Genomic DNA, 21605 nt, shown 5'->3' with positions numbered 1-21605 from the left:
CAATTAAACTTTTAGGTATATAGGGGGCTAGGTTTTAAATTGCTAGGAGGGAATTTTATATTTTTATCAGGAAAAAAGTATAGATTATAAAATGGGATTATAATTCCTTTGGCAAATGTTAACGAAATTGATAGAAATAAACATAGATTATAAATCAGAAATTCTGGAAACCAGACTTCGCTCTGAAGAAAATTTCTAGTTCAATGATGGATTATTTAAGGAAAACACTTTTGAGGGGTATGGAAGAGGGCTGGAAACAACAGGATTATTTAATTACAGAGAAATGGCTGTGACTATCCTGGGGAAACAGTGGGAAGAAAACAAAACACTGAATTTCAATTTAGAAGACCCATGCTTGAGTTTCAGCTGTGCCATTTTACTCTTTATAAGGTGCTGAGCAAATGTCTTAAGTTTCTCATCGTTTTAGTCAGAAAGGTAGAAGAAACAAACAAATGATAAATACAGAAAAGACTGTTGAATAGTGTAAAAATGGTGAAGAGTGGATCCCAAATGTTTGGCACAAACAAAAATTAAAGCAATGAAATAGTTCAACACCTGATTATCTAATTTCCAGAATACCTGCTTTTTATTTAACAAAAAAGGCATGAGTGTCAGAAATTCCCTTTGAAACTAGGAACCTATATTAAGTCAATATTAAACGAATGAGCAAAGTAGGTCAAACTATTTTGGAGTTACACTTTTAAAGAGAGGACATAAAATGTCTTTCTTCCAATAACATAACCTATTTCATTTAAACACTTTTTCTCAATTATGATTTCCAACTATGATAATGAAAAAGGTACCACATAAACAAAGGCAAATTTTAGTTTGAAAAACTCCTAGCACAGAATTTTAACATTCAAAGAACACAAATTATAATCACTTTAACTTTAGGCAGCCCAAGTAGCTTACAAATAACAATTCGTGTTAATTCAATGTTTCTAACGCAAGTGCCGAAAGTTGTCCAAGGTATAAATATGGGCATTAAAAACCAGCCCCAAAAATTCTCTGTTGCTAAAAGGACAACTTCATTATTCATTTTTCAATGAACTACAGACTTTTTTATTTTATACAGCAGAAATATAAATGGAATTTTTCCAAAGGAAAAATAATGACCTTATTCTATAATTAACCTAACTTTCACTAAACGTTACTAAGTACAAAAATGAGTCAAAACTCAGGGATAAAATGAAGCCCGAATACTACATGATTCCTGACATCAAGTATGCTACAAGCTAGTTAGAGAAAATAACATATGAACAAATGATATGTAAAAATGCTACACAAGAGTTATATGCTACATACAATGATAACTAAAGAACAATAGATCTTTGTTTCCTTTTTCATGTTTGTAAGACTCAAAAACAGCAAGAAAAAAACCAACTTCCTAAGAAATGGACAAATAATAACAAAATAGGAAACTCTTACTTGGAAAATCCTTTCCATCTGGATAGTAATATTCTGTGAATTCTATATAGATAGCTGACATTTCTTGTGGAAGATACAGGGATTTTTTATTGCAAGAAATCATACTTTTGGGGGAAGAACGACATTGTTCTGCTGTAGAGACCTGAAAAAATAATTTTATACTGAAGTGACACTGAATAACACCCGTTCCAGAGAATTTATGCAGCATGGACATCACTTCAAACTCTTAAAACTACTTCCAATAATTTATTAATGCTTAATTTCTAATGAAAACTTTATTATATATTTAGCTTTACATTAAATTATTTTTAAATAACACCAATTAACTATTCAGAAAACTATTAATTCTTTGGATTATCAATTACAAAATTAACTCTTGCAAACTTATTATTTTGAGCCTTAGAATAATAGGAAGAATATTTCTTTAATACAAATAAGTAAATAGCAGAGTCTGGACAGATTCACATAAAAATTAAAATTCTCCTCTATATGTAATATATAATAATTTTCTACCAAAATATCTTTATTATTACAAAAAGTAATATAGCTATATACAGAGTTTCAGTTTGAGATGATAAAAAAATTATAGAGATAGACAGTGGTGATAACTGCACAAAAATGTGAATATACTTAATGCCAATGAACTGTACATTTAAAAATGATTAAAATGTTAAATTTTATGTTAGGTATATTTTACCACAATAAAAATTAAGAAATAATACAACTATAAATGTTTCTATGAAATATTTGATTTCTTACATTATTTTTCCAAAAAGACTATTAGTTTAAAAGTTCTCATATTTTTTCACTTTCCCCTCAGATTATTTATAATTACATTTAAAACATATACACTAATTTCCCTTAAGTTCAACTAATAGTTATATCAATTTCACTTACTTATGCTTGTTTAACAGACTCAAGAATGTGTCTCAAGGCTACTTTAATTTTTTCATTCATTCAACAAACATGTATATTATAAAGTGAAATGCTTAAAAGGTTTATTTGTGCTTCCTCTTAAGTTAACTGCTAATCAAATCTTTTGATTATTTGTACAGTGTTTATAAATTTAAGTCCGTTCCTTACATTATCTAATTAAGAAGCTTTTCTCTGCATATACGGAAATAAATCTTTTTCAACTCAAAGTGTCAAGTTACTTTAATATATGGCAGCTTATTCCTTTTGTTCTTTAATAGTTAAGAAGTTATTCAAAATAGAATAAACGTACTATTTTATTTTTTTCTAGCTACTTTTATTTGTTTTGTTTTGGTGTGCTTGTGTATGTGGAATTTCTTTACTGTATTTTGCCTCAACCATTTGAGATTATAGGTGATTCCCCTCCCCCATTTCCATATGACATTTTTAAACCTCATACTTTAAAGTGCATGCTTCAAATAAGATGCATTATACAGAGAATGTAAAGAAAGAAGCAAATGCACAATAAGAAAATAACTGTTAAATTGAGTTTCTCAAAATCCACACTATTGACATGTTGGGCCAGGTAATTCTTCATTATGGGGGCTGTCCAGTGCATTGTAGAATGTTTAGCAGCATCACTGGTCTCTACCCACTAGATGTCAGCAGCAACCCCTCCAACTGTGACAACCAAAATTGTCCTCAGACAATGTCGAATGTCCATTTCGGGGCAAGATCAGCCCCAATTGAAAACCAATGAGTAAAATGAAAACTGTTCAGAGAAAACTAAGTCTCAAAGTCTTAACAAAATAAATGAGAACAATTCATAAATGCTAATATACCTTTGAAATACTTTCTTTCATTTTTAAAAAGTAAGTCACATATTTCATTATGTTGGTCTCAAGGACTGTGAAGTTAGACCATGTTGCAAGATTACAGCCTGAATAAGATTGTTAGTATAAACGAGACAAAGTTCTTAGCTATAAAATTATGTTCACAGTATTGCCAATACTTGGTAGTTCAATAAAGCAAAAATGGCAATTCAGTTTCTTCCATTAAGACAATTGTGTAATAAGGAATCTGGCCTCCACAGAGAGGTCTGGCCTTTGTCTTTGAGCCTGGGAGATAATTCTAAACCCTTGGAATCTCCCATTTATGTGGACCCCTGGGACCACAACTGATAGTTTATGTTCATAAGATATCTCGGAGTACGGTTGGCCACACTTTGATACCCTTAGCTGTGTTTAGAGGATGGGCACTTTGGGTTCCCTAGTATCAGTCCGCCTAGAGACTGAATTCAGCTACATGGGTAGTATTTCATACACAGTTACACGTCCACGCCAGGAGGCTAATGTGTTATGAGGTCAAGGAAGTTGCAAATTTGGAACCCTCCCAGACTCCACTCTGCGTTCTCTTCCTATGGCTGTTCTAATTTGTATTCTTTCCTCTGTAATAAATGTGACTCAGAACATAACTGATTTCAGTGAGTTCTGTGAATTTTTCTAGTGAATTCTCAAATCTGTGGGTAGTTTAGAAAAATCTCTGAACTTTCAACTGGTGTCAGAAGTCTTGTGCAGACTTGGCAATCTACAAGACTGTGACCATAACCTCACAGTTTGCCTAATTCTGGTTAAGTACATAAACAAAAAGTAATGCACTAATATTTTCAATCCTGTCTAATTTAGCCATTTCATAAAACTGGTAAAGATGTTTTTAAATAAAATGGTGGCATTAATTTATAAGAGTTGCTTGCAAGAGATACTAAAGGTATTTATCAGAAAATGTAACTTAAAATGTAAAACATACATACCTGGTAGATATTGAAATCTGCAAGTCTAACCACGACAGAACTAGACATTAACTTAGCTTTAGATTGTTGAGATAATACTGAAGGTGTTCTGGAAGTCCCTTTCAAAGCTGAGTCTTTCTCTGTGGGAAACAAAAACTCCTTTCAAATTACTGTAAATTTTATTCTAACAGTCACTCTTATTATTGTGACAGCTACTAGAAATATAGATGAACCCTAATTTCTCAAATGAGATAATATATATGGAAATACTTTATATATAAACTGACATAAAAATGGTAACTATTCTTTTTTTGTGATAATTATCCTTTAAACAGTAATCACACATATCATATTTTAAGATTCTCCCATACAGCAACTTTTGGCTGGATTTATTTAAAAAAAAAAAAAAAAAAGGTTTACTAGCCATTTAAAAGTCTGAAATATTCTACCTGAGTATTACTCTTATTGGTTATATTAACTTAAAAAGTGCTTTATTCCATAAGTCTATGGTCTGAATGAGGTACAGGATTTTTATACATTAATTAAACATAACAGTTATTTACAGAAAATGTATTACGATCACACACACACACGCACACATACACAAAATATTAGGGGAATGCCATAATATTGTTATAGGTAAAATACCTGTTTGTGTGTGCTGAGGAGAAGCATGAGTTGGGGATTTAGGAGGTGAACCTACATTATGATCCTTTACAGCCTGTTTAAGCATTTCAACGTTGCATTCAAATTCATGTAACAACTCATTGGCCCATCCATTTTTTGTCTTGGTTGCATCACTAAAATACATCCAATGATTACAACTATCTCCTATAAAATGAATAACAAGAAATTTCACTGAAAACGTCACAATTTTCATTTATTCTATGATAGCAATGCTTCTAATGAGATTCATATTCTCAAAGGATTCTTTAACCTTCCAATAAACATACAGCCTTACTTATTACTGATTTTAATTTCCCTAGAATATATGAGCAAACATTTAAAACAAAGGAAAGAATGTCAAAAGCAAATAATCTGGGAGAGTTTCTATCTAGAACCTACCCTTGGCAGAATATCATTCAAAGTTTCAGTTAGAAGCAGCACTTCTAGTCAAAACCTTCGCTGAATGCTCAACCACTTGGCATATCTCAATTAGACACAATCCCAGAAAATATCATAAAAGAAACTATTCTCATCAAAGATTTGTTGTAAAGTGACTAACAAAAACTTACCCATAAAAAAATAAGATGAGGATTATTAAAAACCTGAAGAAACCAGTAAAAATTCTCAAGATGGACATTAGTCATAAAGATATATCTATATAGGTTTTTTGGAGGAAAAATTTAAAAATCAGGATTATTAGGTTTCTCTGCAGGAACTAAGGAAAGTAATATACTCTTAAAAGGGTTAAGAAAATAAAATCTACTTTATGACTGGAAATTTTACATCCCAGTATGAATGATTTCTATAGTAAAATTACTTTAAGTGTGTGTGTATGTATATATATAAGTACCTTATAAATCAAGAGGAACAGAATATAAGACAAGGCCCTTCAAACAAAAACTGAAATAGCACAACCTTTAAATTCTGTCAGGTACTGATACAGAAATGACAAATACTGAGAAATGAAAATTTATGAACAGAAACTTTTTTTACTTTATAAAGTCGTGAAAAACTCATTATAGTTATTTGTGTGAATTAAAAAGAAAAAGCCACAAACCAGCAAAATGCAGAGATGGTTGTAAGGTCAAATTACTTAATTTGGCCATATATGCACATACTGTTTTTATTATTTGAGGGAAAAGAATATATCAATATTTGATTATTAAGAATCTTATTAAATCTTATTAATTGATAAAATTTAGAAAATATAGATTTTTAAAAAGAAGTTTCTGTATTCCTACAACTTAGCTAAAATCACTGTTATCCTTTTGCTTTATATTTTTTTGATTTTTAAAAATATCTAAATATATCACTTAAAAATCCAAACACTGATTAATAAGTTTCTGTCACAATTACCAAAATAACACAAATATATGTCCTCTGTTTTCTGAATTTTTAAGTTTTAAATTGGTTATTTAAAATATTGTCAATTTCTAACAATTACACTTTCTGATAAGCTACATAAACGTAAATATAAAAATGCATGAATATTTTCTATGGCAATTATATTTTCTTGGTAAGATACTACAAGGGAAAAATAACAAGTGTCTTGATCCCTTTTCTCCTTAAAAAATTAGAACAAAATAATACAGCAAAACAAAATGAAATAAATCGGCTATATAATTTTAAAGCAAGATTTATGTCTTTTTAAGAAATTGCTATACGTACCTGCTTTGTGATAAGGATAATAATCTATAGTTAGCTGTGTAAAAGACAGTTGCATAGCCCCTCCAGTAATACGTCTGTTTGACTCTGGGAAAAGAAAAGGATGGATTTAAGAGGAAAAAGTATTAAGCAAATACCAGAAACACTTAATGTACCATACCTGCAGTTCAAGCAGGAATAACTCTCTTTCTCTCTGTTATCATTGATAATATATTAAGGATTTTAGGAAATGCAATTCAATCTAATAAGTGTTGTCACTGATCCTGGACACTTAGCAGTAGAAATTATCCTGCCTTCATCATACAAGGCTACAAGATCAAAGAGTGAAGCAGGAAAGGTGAAGAAGATTTGGAGTTTGGAGAAGGACTTTCAAAGTGACCAAATAGCTTCCTGCTTACCCTGATACCTTTGTCTACTAAGTAAGGGAAAATAAGAGAAACAAAAGCTAGAAGAAAGAAAAAAACTTCCTGAAATTTGGCTTCCCATCCAAATTTTAGGAGGATTTGGAAGGAGACACAAGAAATGTTAAACAGCCACATAGTTGGGATTACATGAACACGAAATCAGAAAAATGTAGCTAAAACACCACGCTAAAAACACATGTGCAAATTATAAATTCGGTTTAAAGAATAATTTATGGACAATTTCAAAATTATGAAAAAGCTAATTCAAAGACCAATTTGATATTCATTATTCTCTAAGGATGTCATCTATTCAGTCTTCGATATTTTTAAACTTAATTCTACTGTTAGTATTCATAGCTAACAATTGTGCTGAAGTACTATTAAAACAAAATGAAATTTTATGCCAATATGCAGTGCTTAACATTACACCTTTCATGTATCTCATTAGAATGATAAAATTATAACCAGTTATAGTACATATTACAAATTATATATGATAAACAATCCAGTCTTATAGTAAATTCTAGAAAAAAAGTTTGAAATAAACAGCTTTTATTACCTTTTTCTTTAGCATGAATATCATCGCATATGTGTAGATCTAGATGAGAAATCACTAAATGATGAGAGGTTTCTTTAACATCAAAGTCATTAAATAGTTTCACAATTGCATCATTTAGATCAGGAGCATTTGAAGTCTGTGGTGTCTTCACTTGCTGTGCAGATGGGGCTACTGTAGAGCTCTAAAAGATTCAAAATTGCCTTATTACTACACATTAAATACTTGAAATTCCTCACACAAGAAAATGTAAATATTTTTAGGAATAAAGCGATGAAAAATAAGCTAATACACTTTCTTTTGAATCAATAACTCAGTTTCCTTAAAATATTTTCTGCATTATATAGGAATAAAACTGAAATCCAAAAACTAGAGAACTATATACAATTTGAATATGAACCTAATATGTTTTGGTAAATATTTGAATAGTTATATTTATGTATTTATAACCCTTCTTATCTTAGAAAATATATTAACTACTAAAGGCATCTTATTTATTATTAGTTCTATAGATTAAAAAAGAAAACAAATGTGAGCCCTGTATACGTCAGCTATATACACTATTACACAGCATGTAGAAATAAATCACTTCTATGTAAAAGCACTTGTGGTATTTAGTACTATAAGTGCTGGGGTGCTTCTTATAAGGTGTGGTATGTCCTTTGAATTTGTATATCTAAAGAAGCTAGATAACAGAAGAGATTTATAATAGACTGTAAGTTCGAATTCCTTTCTCCTCAAAGAAAAAACTAATAGAATACTAGTGAAGTGTAAAGACATATGTGAACCTCTAATAGCCTAAAATTATTCTGCATACATAATTTGATGATCTATAAGTCTTAGAAGTGTACATGAAACTTTGGTAATAATAAACAAAATCAAGACCAAATTTTTCATTATAAAATATTAAAAACTTTCTAATTAAGAACAATTCATTAATAATAGTTATTTATGAAAAATTAAATATATCTTGTATTTATACACATTTACATCTTTTAAGAACTATAATCATACTATAAAAAAATTTCAAAGTATACTCAGTAAATGAAAATCTCAACGAAAATAATTGGGGCCCACAGTAATAAAACATGAACTATAGTTGTGAAACTATTACTACTTGGGGCTCAAGTAAAACTTTTTTACTAATTGTTAAACTGATTTCCATCAAAAAAAAAATCACTTTTTCTTATGATTTTCCCCATCTACTTCAAATTGTCTATCTTGTTTGCCAAGGTTTTGTTTTGTTTTGTTTTTCCTTCCTTCCTGGACAAATCCATCACAGTAAGAATGAGGACAAATAAGAATGCCTTTCACTTGTAAAGCAGGATAAGAATAATTGTGGAAAGAGAGAACCAGTCTGACACCTTAACACAAACATTCTCAGGTAGACTAACATTAAGAGTACAGATCAAAATGGAAGATGTGGTACTCAGTTTCCTTAAAACCTGGAAAGTTGTCACATATCCCAGAGACATGCGTACCTCATTCTCAAAAACACTGCTCTAGTAACACCAAAGTCCTTACCTTATCAGGAAATACCATGCTCAACACTGCCACACTTTCGCAAATTCTATTTCCTCACCTAACATACCCTCCTTTCCCTCACCTATAAACTTCTACTCATTTTAAGACTTAATTTTATTATACTCTTTGGGAAACCTTTCCAAATTCTGCAAGCAGTTGATTAAAACTTCTCTGTTTCAACAGCTCCTGGTCCCTCTTCTTAATTCTGCACTCTAGCATTTATGTTGAACTGCAATGATTTGTTTTATATTTGAGTCCTCATTACAATCCTGATATCCTTGAGGACAAGGTGAGACAATATTCATTTTTTATATCTGCAGTCTAGCCTTGCACTTTATGACAAAGGAGGCAGGCAGTAAATAATGCCAATTTGATAGTCACAGGAAAGCCTAAATGTATGCCACTCCCATGTACCAAGTCAGATCACCAACAGGCTATATACCTGAAATATATTACTTTGTTTCCAAACTTCCTGCAAACTTCACAAAAGTATTTCACAATATCCCTTAAGTTTTTATTAGGAGTAGTGAGGAAAAGAGTGAAGAAACAAAATGAATTGAGTCACTATAGTCAAGCTAACAAAACTAATTAAATTTGAGTGAGCTGAAATATGAGGAAACAATTTTATTTTACTTTAGCTAGCCTGATGACTTAAACTTTCAAACTTTTCAATTGTGGTCAATGCCTGGGTGTACATAAATTCTATAGATAACAATCTGAAGAATTGAGGAAAAAAATATACCTATTATCTACCTGACATACTTAGGAAAGAATGTTCTATTATCTAGACCACCTGGCATTATGGGAGATTACTGTTTTGGACCAATCCAGAGGCTAAGAATGTAGCACTGGTTCTTCTCAAGTATGTGCTTTTTACTGTAAAAACTCTCTCCTTTTCTCTTTGCTTCTGAACGCTGTGGGTATTGCCTGGTAGTATTTCTCAAGTTGCAATTCATTTAAGACTCCTGAATAAAACTTCTTTCTGTCATTTAATTCTAGCAAAGCCTCCTGATTCATTTACGCTCAGCTGACATTTAATATAAAAATTCAATTGTACATTTACTAAAATTATCAAAAGACACTACACCAGTGGTCCCCAACCTTTCCAGCACCAAAGATCAGTGCTCCTGAGAATCTAATGCCTGATGACCTGAGGTGGAGCTGAGACGGTGATGCTGGTGCTGGGGAGCGGCTACAAATACAGATGAAGCTTCGCTCCCTTGACTGCCACACTCACTTCCTGTTGTGCAGCCGCCCTGTCACCTGTCCTCAGCCTGGGAGTTGGGGACCACTGCACTACACATTGGGATTTTCAATATCTCTTCTACAAACATCTTCATGTTAAATTCTCAAAGTTTAATACTAGGAAAGATTTTTAGAAAACCCTTGTCTCCTGAGACAAAACTAGTACAGCGTCTGATTTTAAGAAAGTGATCATTAAATAGCTCGTTGTGCTCCCCCCATTCTTGCACCAGCCATCGGACGACTCTAACAGCTTTGTGTTCTACTTCAGCAGTTCACCAGGGTTTTAGTTTTCTATACGATTAATTCTCCCTTGACTATAATTACCTAAGTTTTTTCCTTTTGTCCGTACTTTAGTAATTTTTAAATTATATATTTTTAACCCCTTAAAGAGATATTTATAACATCAAATATTTGTATGTCATCATTAACTCTAGTGCCTAGTACAGACCTCCAAACAAAATAAGCACTAAATAGATATACATTTAATGTTTTCATATAGATAACAATGTATTTAAAATTATATGGTATGATATATAAGAAGATTCTTGGACCTAAAGTATTATAATCTATTTCACATAAAGAAAACAACTAACCATTTTGATTTTTAAACCATTTACATGTAAAGTAAGGTTTTTTTTCCTATTAATAGCATACCTGTGTAGGTTCAGGAGCCAAACTCTTCCTTTGTTCTGTTGATTTTTCTATTGCTTCACTAAGAGATTTTGCATATTGTACCATAGCCTTCAACTGAGAATCCGTTAAAACCCATAATAGGTCATCCAATATTAGAACTAACTTTGTTGCAATGACATTGCAGTCTTTTAACTGTCAAAAAAAAAAAAAGATTCATAAAATTAAGCCAAGAAATAAAACTTATAATGTACTTCTATTAAAATTTTAAAAAATTTCTGAATGGACTTAAATATGGATCCTTCCTTCATTCTCCAAATATTTACTGGTTCCTATAATATGGAAGGAATATCTCCTTATATTGAAGATACCGCAGTAAGAAAGATCGCCAAATTCCTGTACCTAAACAGGTAAGCACACATCCTTATATAATTTAATTTTGCATTTATAGTTAATAAATCATTTAATTACCTATGTTAATTCAACTAATTCCAGTAGAAAAGGGGACATTAAAATTAATTTAAAACTAGAAACTATTTTAACATTTCATACTTTGGAATATTAATATTGTCATATTCTGAAAAAAATTTCAATTTAATTTAGTATAATATTTTGTGTCTAGTGATACAAAACATGTTGTTGAGGCTTTAATTAAGCCATGGTTAAAAAAAGTCACTACTCTCTCATTAAATTTCATCACAATCTACAGTGGATACCCAACTTCTGACATCCTTAAGTAACTATCTTCCCTATCTACATATAAATTATCAGTCATATCTTACTAATAACCTTCTAAAGCTAGTAGTTTTGGTTACTGGTAATGAAGGTTTTGCTGTTTACCCACTCCTAAACAAGATTCAAATAGAATAAGTGAAATTAAAGAACAATTAATGTTCAACAAATATCTGGCAACTGAGAAAGCTATTCATCTATGAAAAATAAAAATCTAAGTATTAAATCTAGAAGACTGAAAAATGTTATCATTACACTAGGTTTCTTCAAATATTGCTTAAAGTACTGTATTTCCTTTTATTCTGCACTGTTTTAATATGCCAATGTTTTGTCTAAAAATTACTTTAAATTTCCTAACAATAGTTATCACATGAATCAAAAAGGTAACCCTGTTGACTTACTCTTCTTTTAAGTGTGACTCTGATTTTTGATTGGTTGGTTATTAATCGAACAGGAGCACACATAATTTCAAGATGTGAACTTTGGGTAGCATCGGCCTCTATTCGAATCATCTGCCAATTTATTTCTTTAAATGTCAAAACCTAAAGAAAACACAGAGATTAGCTTCACCTACTCATTCAAAATCGAATGAGAAATATGTAGATTTGTAAAAAAAAATTAGAAATCTATCTCTTCACTAATTTTCATATGACATTCTAGATACAGTCACTGTGATTTTATTTTTTGAAACTGTATACTTCCAACAAATTCAGTAACACATCTTCATAATTATATTCTTCATCTGTAAAGCTGTTAATACTTTTATTCTACATAACTTATTTAAATATAAACTACAAAGAGCATTTGAATCATGTAACCAAGAATTTAAATAACATATTTTAGTTTTTAAATTTAAAATTCACTTCTGAGTAGCTGTGAAGTTAAAATAGGACTTATTAACTCTATAAGTTGAAAGAACATTAAAATATGCATATTTAATAATGATTAAAACAGAAAAGCATAGTTAAAAAGCAAGAGTAAATCTAGCAGTATGTGAATCTAGGTAACCATAAGAAGTAATTGCTTTAAATATCCTTTTATTTATCGGTGACTATTTTTTAAACAAAGAAAGAAGAAAATCTTTACCTCTCCTCTCTGTGGATCCTGAATGCGAGTAAATCTTAAATCCCCAGGTTCCCAGTTTGCATTCACGCTATAGATCCGTAGCTGGGAAAGCTCAAAGGATGCATTGAAGGCTTTTGCTCCAATGCGGATGACAATGGAATTTACAGAAACAGTAATTCCCTCAACTACTTTTTCAGCAAAGCTGTATTCACTAGAAAAATAAAGCAAAACAAAATATAATGCACTAAAGCCAAAAAAACCATTAAAACAATAAAAGTTATCTACAAGTACACAAACTACCATAATGTTCACTTTGACTTAAAAAATAAAATTTTTGTTAAAACAATAATCTAGCCTGGTTACATAAATTCGAAAACTTTTCTTCTCAAAATAATAAAAGATTTTTAAAATTGGAGGATATTCTCTAAATCATTATAAATAGTATCCCAAGTTGCCTACTCTCAAAAAGCATTAGTCCAGACAACTGGCATCTCTCATATAAATAAGAGAGCTAAATTCTTGAAGAATAATACTACAGTCTAATTGGAATATAATCTCATAATTTAGGAATGAGGTCAGACATATTTCACATTCTCTAATTCAAGTCAGCAAATATTTATTGAGCATTTACTATGTCTCTATCCAGATCTCTTACTGGAACTTTAGACTGTAAAATTCAAATGTCCATCAGATAGCTCCACCAGGCTTGCTGTCACACATTTAAAGCCAACATGCATAAAAGTGAACCCAATATCTTTATGGATCATGTGCTTGCCTCCCCTATACCTGCTGCTGACTTACTACCTTAATAAATAAGTAAATTACTTAACTTTTCTAGGCCTCAGCTGACTTATCTTTTAAATTAGATAATACTTTGCAGGTTATATGTGGACTGCATATGAACCAAATAGTCCATATGAACCAAATAGTCCATCTCTTGACTCATGATATTTCATAAAATATAACTATTATTTATAGTATCATTAATAGTAGCATATTATTAAAACTATTGAGTCTATGTGCCTCAGTTTCCTCATTTGTAAAATGAAAATAATACCTATTTCAAAAGGTTGCTGAGGTCCTTAATTAAAACAGTATATGTTTGGTAATTTATATAGTCCTTGGCTTCTCTGAGGTAGTTTTGTTACAAAAGGAGGTGGCTATCTACCTTGGGTTTAGGAAATTGAGAAATGAAGCATCCTAGGGAGGAGTTGCTTTGATCCTAAGGACAAATATAGGTCACTTAGGTAGAAATATTCCTGGATTTGGAAAGAAAATTTCCATAATAATTATGTAGGAATACCTTTTAGAATACCCAACCCCATCTGTTCTAATCTACGCACATTAAAAAGTATTACAATTGTATTGCAGGATTTACCAACAGAAGGGTGATGCTTGAATCAATGACTAAAGTCTACATATTAGAAATCATCCATTATAAATTAAAAAGATGAAATTTCAATTTACAAGTTTCCTCTAAGCTTATTAAATATTAATTTCCCTCTCTTTTAATCTCTTAGCTAGAAACAAAATCAAATAGATCAGTTTCCCTAAGTTGCATGACTAAAGAAATGTTAAAAATACATACTCATATTCTCGATAACCAATATAGACCTAATGAATCATAATTTCAAAAGAAGAAGTCTAAAAGACTCCATAGATTTAATAAACACCCTGAGTGATTGCTACAATTAAGGAGGTCTGGAAAATGTGGAAATAGATGAACCATACTGCCACTCGTCAAAATATAAGCTTTATCATCATATCATTACAAAGCCAAAATTATAAAGCTTATTGAACTATAAAAACATGAATTAGAACATTATCAACTATACTTAGCACACATTGACAAAAACCTAATTTCTGCCACATCTAAAGTAAGTCATTAATAGTAATTTTCCTGATCTTTTCCTCTTTCAATAATCTTATAATCATCTCCACTTTCTAATTTTTCTGACTCTAGCTGATTTAAAGACCAATTGCTCCAATCTACTCTATCAAACCTGAAAACACAATCAAAACTTTAAAATCCCAAATTGCTGGATGATGTATAAACTACAAAGAAGCTCTTTTCCCAGTCACTATTACCTATAGTCCAAATATAAATTGTACATCTGATAGAATGCAATAATGTAAAGGTGGTTCAACCTTGGTGAAAGAGAAGGAGGGTGTGAGAGAGTGTGTGTGTGTGTGTGTGTATGCATGTGTACCTCCAAGATGAGTTTTATCACTGGTTTTACTCAGCACCCAGAATACTATAAATGTTCAGGGCTGCCATGTTGTACAACTTGAGGAGGCACTAGTCACATTAAAATTTACGTGAACATTTTACATGAAGAGCTGCACAATGCAAAGTAGTGCAGAAATCCTGCCTTGAGGAAATGATGTATAGTACAAGGTCTAAATTCACTGAATGCAAAAACAGGATTTTTTTTAGATGTATTTTTAAGAACTAGTCTAACTTTTCAAGAAGGCTTTGTGAAATGGCCCCCATGCTTCTACTTTACTAGCATTTGATTTTTATCTATCAAAATACAATCTGCAAGCATTCTTTATTTAATGAATGTTAAGAGTAGTCTAAAAGGTCTGTAATTTTACTAGGCATCAACTTAAATCTTTAGAGTCATAAAAGCTCCACTGATGTGTAGAATAAATAACATACATCTGATTTATAGAATACCTAAGCTCTACTGCTTCCATTTTCTGCTACCTGCTGTGCCTTTGTTTGATCATTATTACTTAATGATCAAAAAAATCAAGAAAAGCAAAATGAATAAAAGGCTAAAAATCAATTCTACTTGCAACATATATACTAAAACTGTAAAATAAATATTTGATGGGAGAGATGGCTGAAAGAGAAACTGTTTGAGGTTAGGGGATTTTATTTTATGTCCTATTACTGCAGATAACAGAGATGATTATAAAAAAGAATTTCCTTTGCCGGTCACAAAGATAAATAGAAACAGCTTACCTTTGTCCTGAAGCAGTTGCAATTGGTGATGGGCCATTAGGGTTTCGTGGTTCTTCACATGTACTCATTTCCATTATTACTTTATCCAGGGACTAATAAAGATACATTAAAAATGTAAATGACTAGATAATTTTGTGTGTATTATGAAAATATTCTTTAAAACTATTTTCTCTTTCATTTCTTTAGGAGCAAAGGTCTAAAAAGGCAAGTACCAAAAACAGAAAACAATGTGCTCAGACTTTTCTCAAGGCATTTACTAGCTGATGGAAAATTGTATTACAGGAGTATGGGAGAAAAACTGTAAATAGCCAAATACTGCTGAGATCATCAGATTTTACAGAAGAGCAATTTCTAATCCCAGAATGTATTAATAGTAACACAATTAGATTATATGCATATATAAATGCTTATTTCTGAGGCAATTCAAAACTCACCAAACAGATGGGATGTGTTTTCAGTTTTGTCCATGGGATCTTAAAAAAAAATTTTTTTTCTTTAAAATCAATCATTTAAAAAAACGTAAAACAGTAACCAACACAGGTGCTCTCTTAATATAGTGACAGACATACCAAATTATATCAGATGACTTTCTTCCTAAATTGCAAAATAATAAACTGAGCAATTCATTCAAACTCTTAAAATTAGATGTACCTTTTTTATATAAAAGACTACCAGTCATACTTTCTTAGTCATATTTTTAAATAAGAATTTCAGTTTCTCTTAAATATCTTTTCTTTCCAGTCCTTAAAACACATTTTAAAATGTTTAACCACTATGCTGTACATCTGAAACTAACATAAATTAATTTCAATGTCAATTGTAATTTAAAAAAAAAAAATTAAAGGGTGATGAACACACAATGTAATATATATACCAATGTCACCATAAAAAAAACTTATTCAAGCTATTTTTAAAAATCCACATTTTTATTTCATGATTTAAGCTTCCCAGCAAAGTATAGTTAGTGTTTTGTTCATTTAACAATTTTTGAAATTCTAGAATTCTGACCAATCATTTTGTAGATATTCAAGACAAATACAAAAGTGAGGTCATTAATGTAAAATGTAGATGATATCAAGTAAGTTATATTCAAATGTAACCTGCACTAGAAAGATGTCTTTCTAGACATTTGGTTTGGGTTTATGGAGGATAGAACAAAAAATTGAAGGTGAAACCCTTCAGAAACCCTTCCATTTCAATTTTATGAACTAAATTAGCATTCAGTAGTTCTACTGAGCAGACTTGCAAGAAGCGATATGACATGATAAGCATCAAAGGTAACTAGAGGTAAGTTTTATTAAGTAGGAATGATAATAATAAAAGAGAATTTTAAAACCCTCAAAATAAGAAACAAATAAGAAAAAGAAATAAGACTTCAAAAAATATATAATGTACAGAATAGGATAACTCATCAGTCCTTATGTTTTCATTTAAGTGTTTACTTATTAGAAATTTAAATTGTCCCATATGATAACAAGTGCTTTGAAAAAATATTTGCATATGTACCAAATTTAACCAATTATTTTATTAATAAACTGTTAACAATCTTATTTAAATGTTAATATTAAATTTTAAACAAAAATGAAAATCTATAAATAACATATTAGCATATGATTTTAAATTTATAAGCTACATATTCATGCAATTATTTAGACAAAGGTATTTGTCTTTTTAAATTATGTTAAAATGCTTCTTTACAGAATTATCTAAAACAAAATATTTATTATAAGACATAGGGATGAAATTAAAAAATAAAAACAGAAAATGCTTTCCATAGATATCAAAATCTCACCCTAATAGATGCTTTATTACAAAAAACTTTGTTGATAGCAAGCCATGTTGGCAAATCCAACATATTCTGGAGCACCTCTTCGTCCAACTCCAAATTCTTCAGTTCACCTTCTCCTTTAAGGGTACTTAGATTTATCTTGTCAGGAGATAAATTTTTGGTAAATCTGAAAGAAAATATATATTGACATTTATTTTAGTGTCAGTACTGTATCCCAGAGTCATTTTTGCAAAAATACAGAACATTAAAAATGTAATAGAAGCACTAAGATACCCAAAACCACAGTGAAAAGCCCTACTTTAATGCATGCTTTTCAGTGTGGTTTTGCTGCTGTTGTTTTGATCTCTCTCATCCACAGCTCTCTTACACAAAGCCTACAGTGTTTGGGGCACACATCTGAATATCATTTTCCCATATGTAATCAAGCTCTGGTTCTTAGTGCCTTTCTATTTTATAAATATTTAGTGAATATCCACTATTTTCCAGACATTATGCAAGGCAGTGCAGATCGTATTTTGTTCACTTCACTACAGACTACATCAGAAAAGGGAATATTCCTATTCTACTAATGAACCCACAGGGAAAGTGAGGGAATGAAGAGACCCTTTAGAAGCAGCAGTGACAGTAGCTGCTGTCATTCATCATCCCGAGAATGATGATCAGCAGATATTAGCACTTTTTTCAGAATCATCCAGTGATCCTCAGCTTTAGAAACCAACAGATCATTCCAGAAATAAATTATACTACACACATTTTGTCCTAAAAAGGTTTCTGGAGAAAGGGATTATGCAATTCTATTTAGCAAGCCAATGCTGTTGTTTTCTATGTGAGACTCTTAAAAATACCAGTATTTGCAACCCTGACTTAACTGTACAAATACCATTTATCTTTTCTATAGGAGTTAAGATAACTGAAGTGTAAAGTGCATAATGAAAATGCCAAGAGTGGACACTGGATCATCTACAATCACTTAAAAATGGAAGTTCTTAAACTTAAGAAAGATCGTAAATAATAAATAATAATAGTTAAAATAACAGTGAACATTTTCCAACAGTTTACTATGTACCAGGCTTTTGCACGCATGCATTACTATGTTATCTAATTGCTGTGATATCTCATAGGGTTAATACTGTTTTTATCCCCATTTTTTACATGAGTAAACACAATGAGTAACTTATTTGTCCAATGTTAGAATAATGATAATAGTAATAATAGATTACACATGTACTTTGAAGTACTTTCATATACATTATTGATTCCTTAAAACAACCCTTAAAACAAAAAAATGAAAAGTTGCTAACTCTACCCAAAAACGAAACTACTGACAAAATTAATTACTGAAAACAAGAATTATTAGTCAAACTTTTACCTTTTGCTGATATTAAAGTAGCAAAACGTACTGGGTTATTTACATGCCCCACATATAAACAAGAATACCAATCAAGATACACCTGCTTTGCCATTGACTCTAAACCAGAATTTCTTGAGCCGGATTTTATCTGGATTCATCTCTCTTCACAGAATGTCAACTGAGAAATACAAAGTTCATATTTAGCCCACATCTGACCAATGATGCTGAGCTGTATTATACTTAAGTACAATCATGTTTAGTTTAACACCACGAGGTTTCCTGATAGCCTAACATTCCTAATCATACAGGAATGACCTGCCACTTCCTCAAGGTAGAATATTAGAGCTAGAAGAGAACATTCAGTAAGTACTTATTGAGGATTCACGATTCAGACACATATATTGGCAAGCAGTACACTCAAGATCCCTTCTTTTGTGCAATTTTCAGTTTAGTTGGTAAGTCAGAAGATCAAATAGCACAACTGAGAAAGCACACAGTAACGGGTTTTAATGCAGAGCTTTTTTGAAACAAGGGCTTTTGAGCTGATATCTAAAGAATAAGCAATAGAAATTAACTACAAAAGAAAAAGAAGGCTGTAGGGGAAGAAAGAGTATTCCAAGCAGTGAAAATAAACATATAAAGGTTCTGAGACAGGAGGGAGCATGGTACAAAACAGAACTAAAAAAAAAAAAGATCAGTATCTGGAATGTAGCAAGAGGGCCAGGAGAGAAGATAAATGTGGAAGGACAAAGAGAGGACCGATTATACAAAGACTTGACCATTTTGTTCATTAATTAATTCAATTAATTTCAATTTATACAGCAGGTCCTCAAATAACACCATTTCATTATAACATCGATGAGATCCAGAGGAACCTAACTTTTCTTTTTGAAAGGAGAGGTTCAAAGCCTTTATATCTAAGACCATCCATGGCACACCCATGCATGCACTGGATAGGCTCTAGGTGGCAATCTCCCTCACTAAATACTGCAGCCTTTCTTCCAATATTGAATCCTGTCTCATCGGTCCTGCACAGAAGCCATGTAGAGGTGCAGAGGGAAACATGTAGGGTGTTTGTTCATAGGAAGGTCACAAGTTTTGTGCCCCTTGTCACAATGACCCCAGATTCCTGTTGGGTACGTGTTGTAAACAGAGAAGCCATTTCTTCAGGCCCCCTGCTCTGAATACACCCCAGGAACTTAATTCTTGTTTATATCAGTTAGCCTATGGTAAAATTGGTTTCATTACATGTCCTTTCACCACAGTTCCAAGAATCTATCAACAACATTAAGTGAGGATTTAGTGTTCCTATAATCTAATAGGTACTGGGAATTTGACAATGATAAAAATAGTTTTTGATTAGAATGAGACTTTCATTTTTAAAGGATAACTCTACTGAGAATATATGACAGAGGGAAATGGGCAGAAGCAGGGAGCCCAGACAGGAGTTTCGAAATGAGTTATAGCAACAATTTCAGGAACTGAAAAAACAACTAGATGAGCAAAGCAAGGAGATTGAAACCCTCAAAAAGAACCAAATAGACCTTCTGGAGATAAAAAAAAACAAAAACAAAAAACACACTGCAAGAGTTGAAAAATGAAATACAAGCTTGAGAAACAGAGTCAACCAAATGGAGGAAAGGATCGGTGATATCGAAAACAGAAATGTAGAAATAAATCCGAAGGAAGAAGAGAGAAACTGAAGAATGGAAAAGAATGAAAGAGAAATACCAGAACTAGCTGATATCATCAGGAGAGGAAACATAAGAATAATGGGCATTATCAAAGGCGAGGAAAAGAAACAGGGACTAGAAAGCACTGTCAGACAAATAGTGGATGGATGAGCATTTCCTAAATCTAAGGAATGAGCTGACGCTTGGAATTCAAGAAGTCAACAGAACACCCAATTATCTCAACCCAAAAAGGCCTTCACCAAGACACACTGTATTAAAGTTATCAAAAATCAACAACAAAGAATTCTCAGGGCAACCAGGGAAAAGAAAACGGTACCTCATAAAGGAAAACCCATTAGACTATCCTCAGACTTCTCAGCGCAAACCTTACAAGCCAGAAAGAAATAGAATTAAATATTTAAACTATTAAGTGAAAGGAACTATCAGCCTAGAATAATATATTCAGCTAAGCTTTCCTTTACATGTGAAGGAGAAATTAAGACCTTTCCAGACATACGAAAATTGAGAGAATTCTCTACTATGAGGCCTGCACTATAGGAAATACTGAAAGGTGTCAGTTCACCTAAAACAAAATGACAAAAAAAAAAAAACCAATTAGGAGTAAAGTGACTATCCAGGAAATAGAAGCAGAGGAATGCAACCCTTACTGAGAACAGGGCATTATAAGCTTAAATAATAACAAGAGAATTGCTATAGCAACATAGTATAGTAATGAATGTTCAGCATACATAGGGACAAACTGAGATAACAATAACTGAAAAGGGGAGGATTCAAAGATCCAAATTTGCAAAGGGGAATGGAGATAAGGCACATGCAGAAGAAAATAGACAACTGTATATATAAAACTATCCTTTTCATATTCGTAATGGTAACCACACACCATTGTATATAACATAAAACAAGAAGAACCAGAGGCAAAACCCACAAAAGCCAACCAAAATAAAGAAAACAGAAACACAAGGACAAGGAAGCAATGGAAACACTGAGCTACCAGAAAGCAAAAGATAAAATGGCTATAATAAGACCTCATATTTCAATAATCACCCTAAATGTAAATGGACTGAACTCACCAGAGTTGCAGATTGGATGAAAAAACAAAACCTAACCAAAGCTGCCTCCAGGAGACACATCTCAGCTCCAAAGACAAATACAGACTCAAAGTGAAAGGGTGGACAGTGATATTT

At 31.5% G+C, this 21605-nt stretch overlaps 1 protein-coding gene and 1 non-coding gene across 4 annotated transcripts in view; both read right to left on the bottom strand.

Moving 5' to 3' along the window:
- Positions 1-21605, bottom strand: part of UHRF1BP1L (UHRF1 binding protein 1 like) — a 70751-nt gene that overhangs the window by 27737 nt on the left and 21409 nt on the right. For all 3 annotated transcript variants that reach the window (XM_006914568.3, XM_015591552.2, XM_025048717.1), the window contains 11 exons: positions 17380-17542; positions 16022-16060; positions 15588-15679; positions 12638-12827; positions 11953-12093; positions 10844-11014; positions 7424-7604; positions 6464-6547; positions 4778-4960; positions 4151-4269; positions 1429-1570 (listed from right to left, as the gene is read on the bottom strand). In XM_006914568.3, the coding sequence (XP_006914630.1) occupies positions 1429-1570; positions 4151-4269; positions 4778-4960; positions 6464-6547; positions 7424-7604; positions 10844-11014; positions 11953-12093; positions 12638-12827; positions 15588-15679; positions 16022-16060; positions 17380-17542 (1505 nt within the window). The remainder of the gene's footprint in view (positions 1-1428; positions 1571-4150; positions 4270-4777; positions 4961-6463; positions 6548-7423; positions 7605-10843; positions 11015-11952; positions 12094-12637; positions 12828-15587; positions 15680-16021; positions 16061-17379; positions 17543-21605) is intronic.
- On the bottom strand, positions 19789-19920 carry LOC112481971. The gene has a single exon (XR_003047146.1). It is a non-coding gene; the product is annotated as a small nucleolar RNA SNORA11 (small nucleolar RNA).

Source organism: Pteropus alecto, unplaced genomic scaffold (genome assembly GCF_000325575.1).
Source record: "Pteropus alecto unplaced genomic scaffold, ASM32557v1 scaffold94, whole genome shotgun sequence".
NCBI classification, from domain to species: Eukaryota; Metazoa; Chordata; class Mammalia; order Chiroptera; family Pteropodidae; genus Pteropus; species Pteropus alecto.
This window is presented reverse-complemented; position numbering and strand designations above follow the sequence as displayed.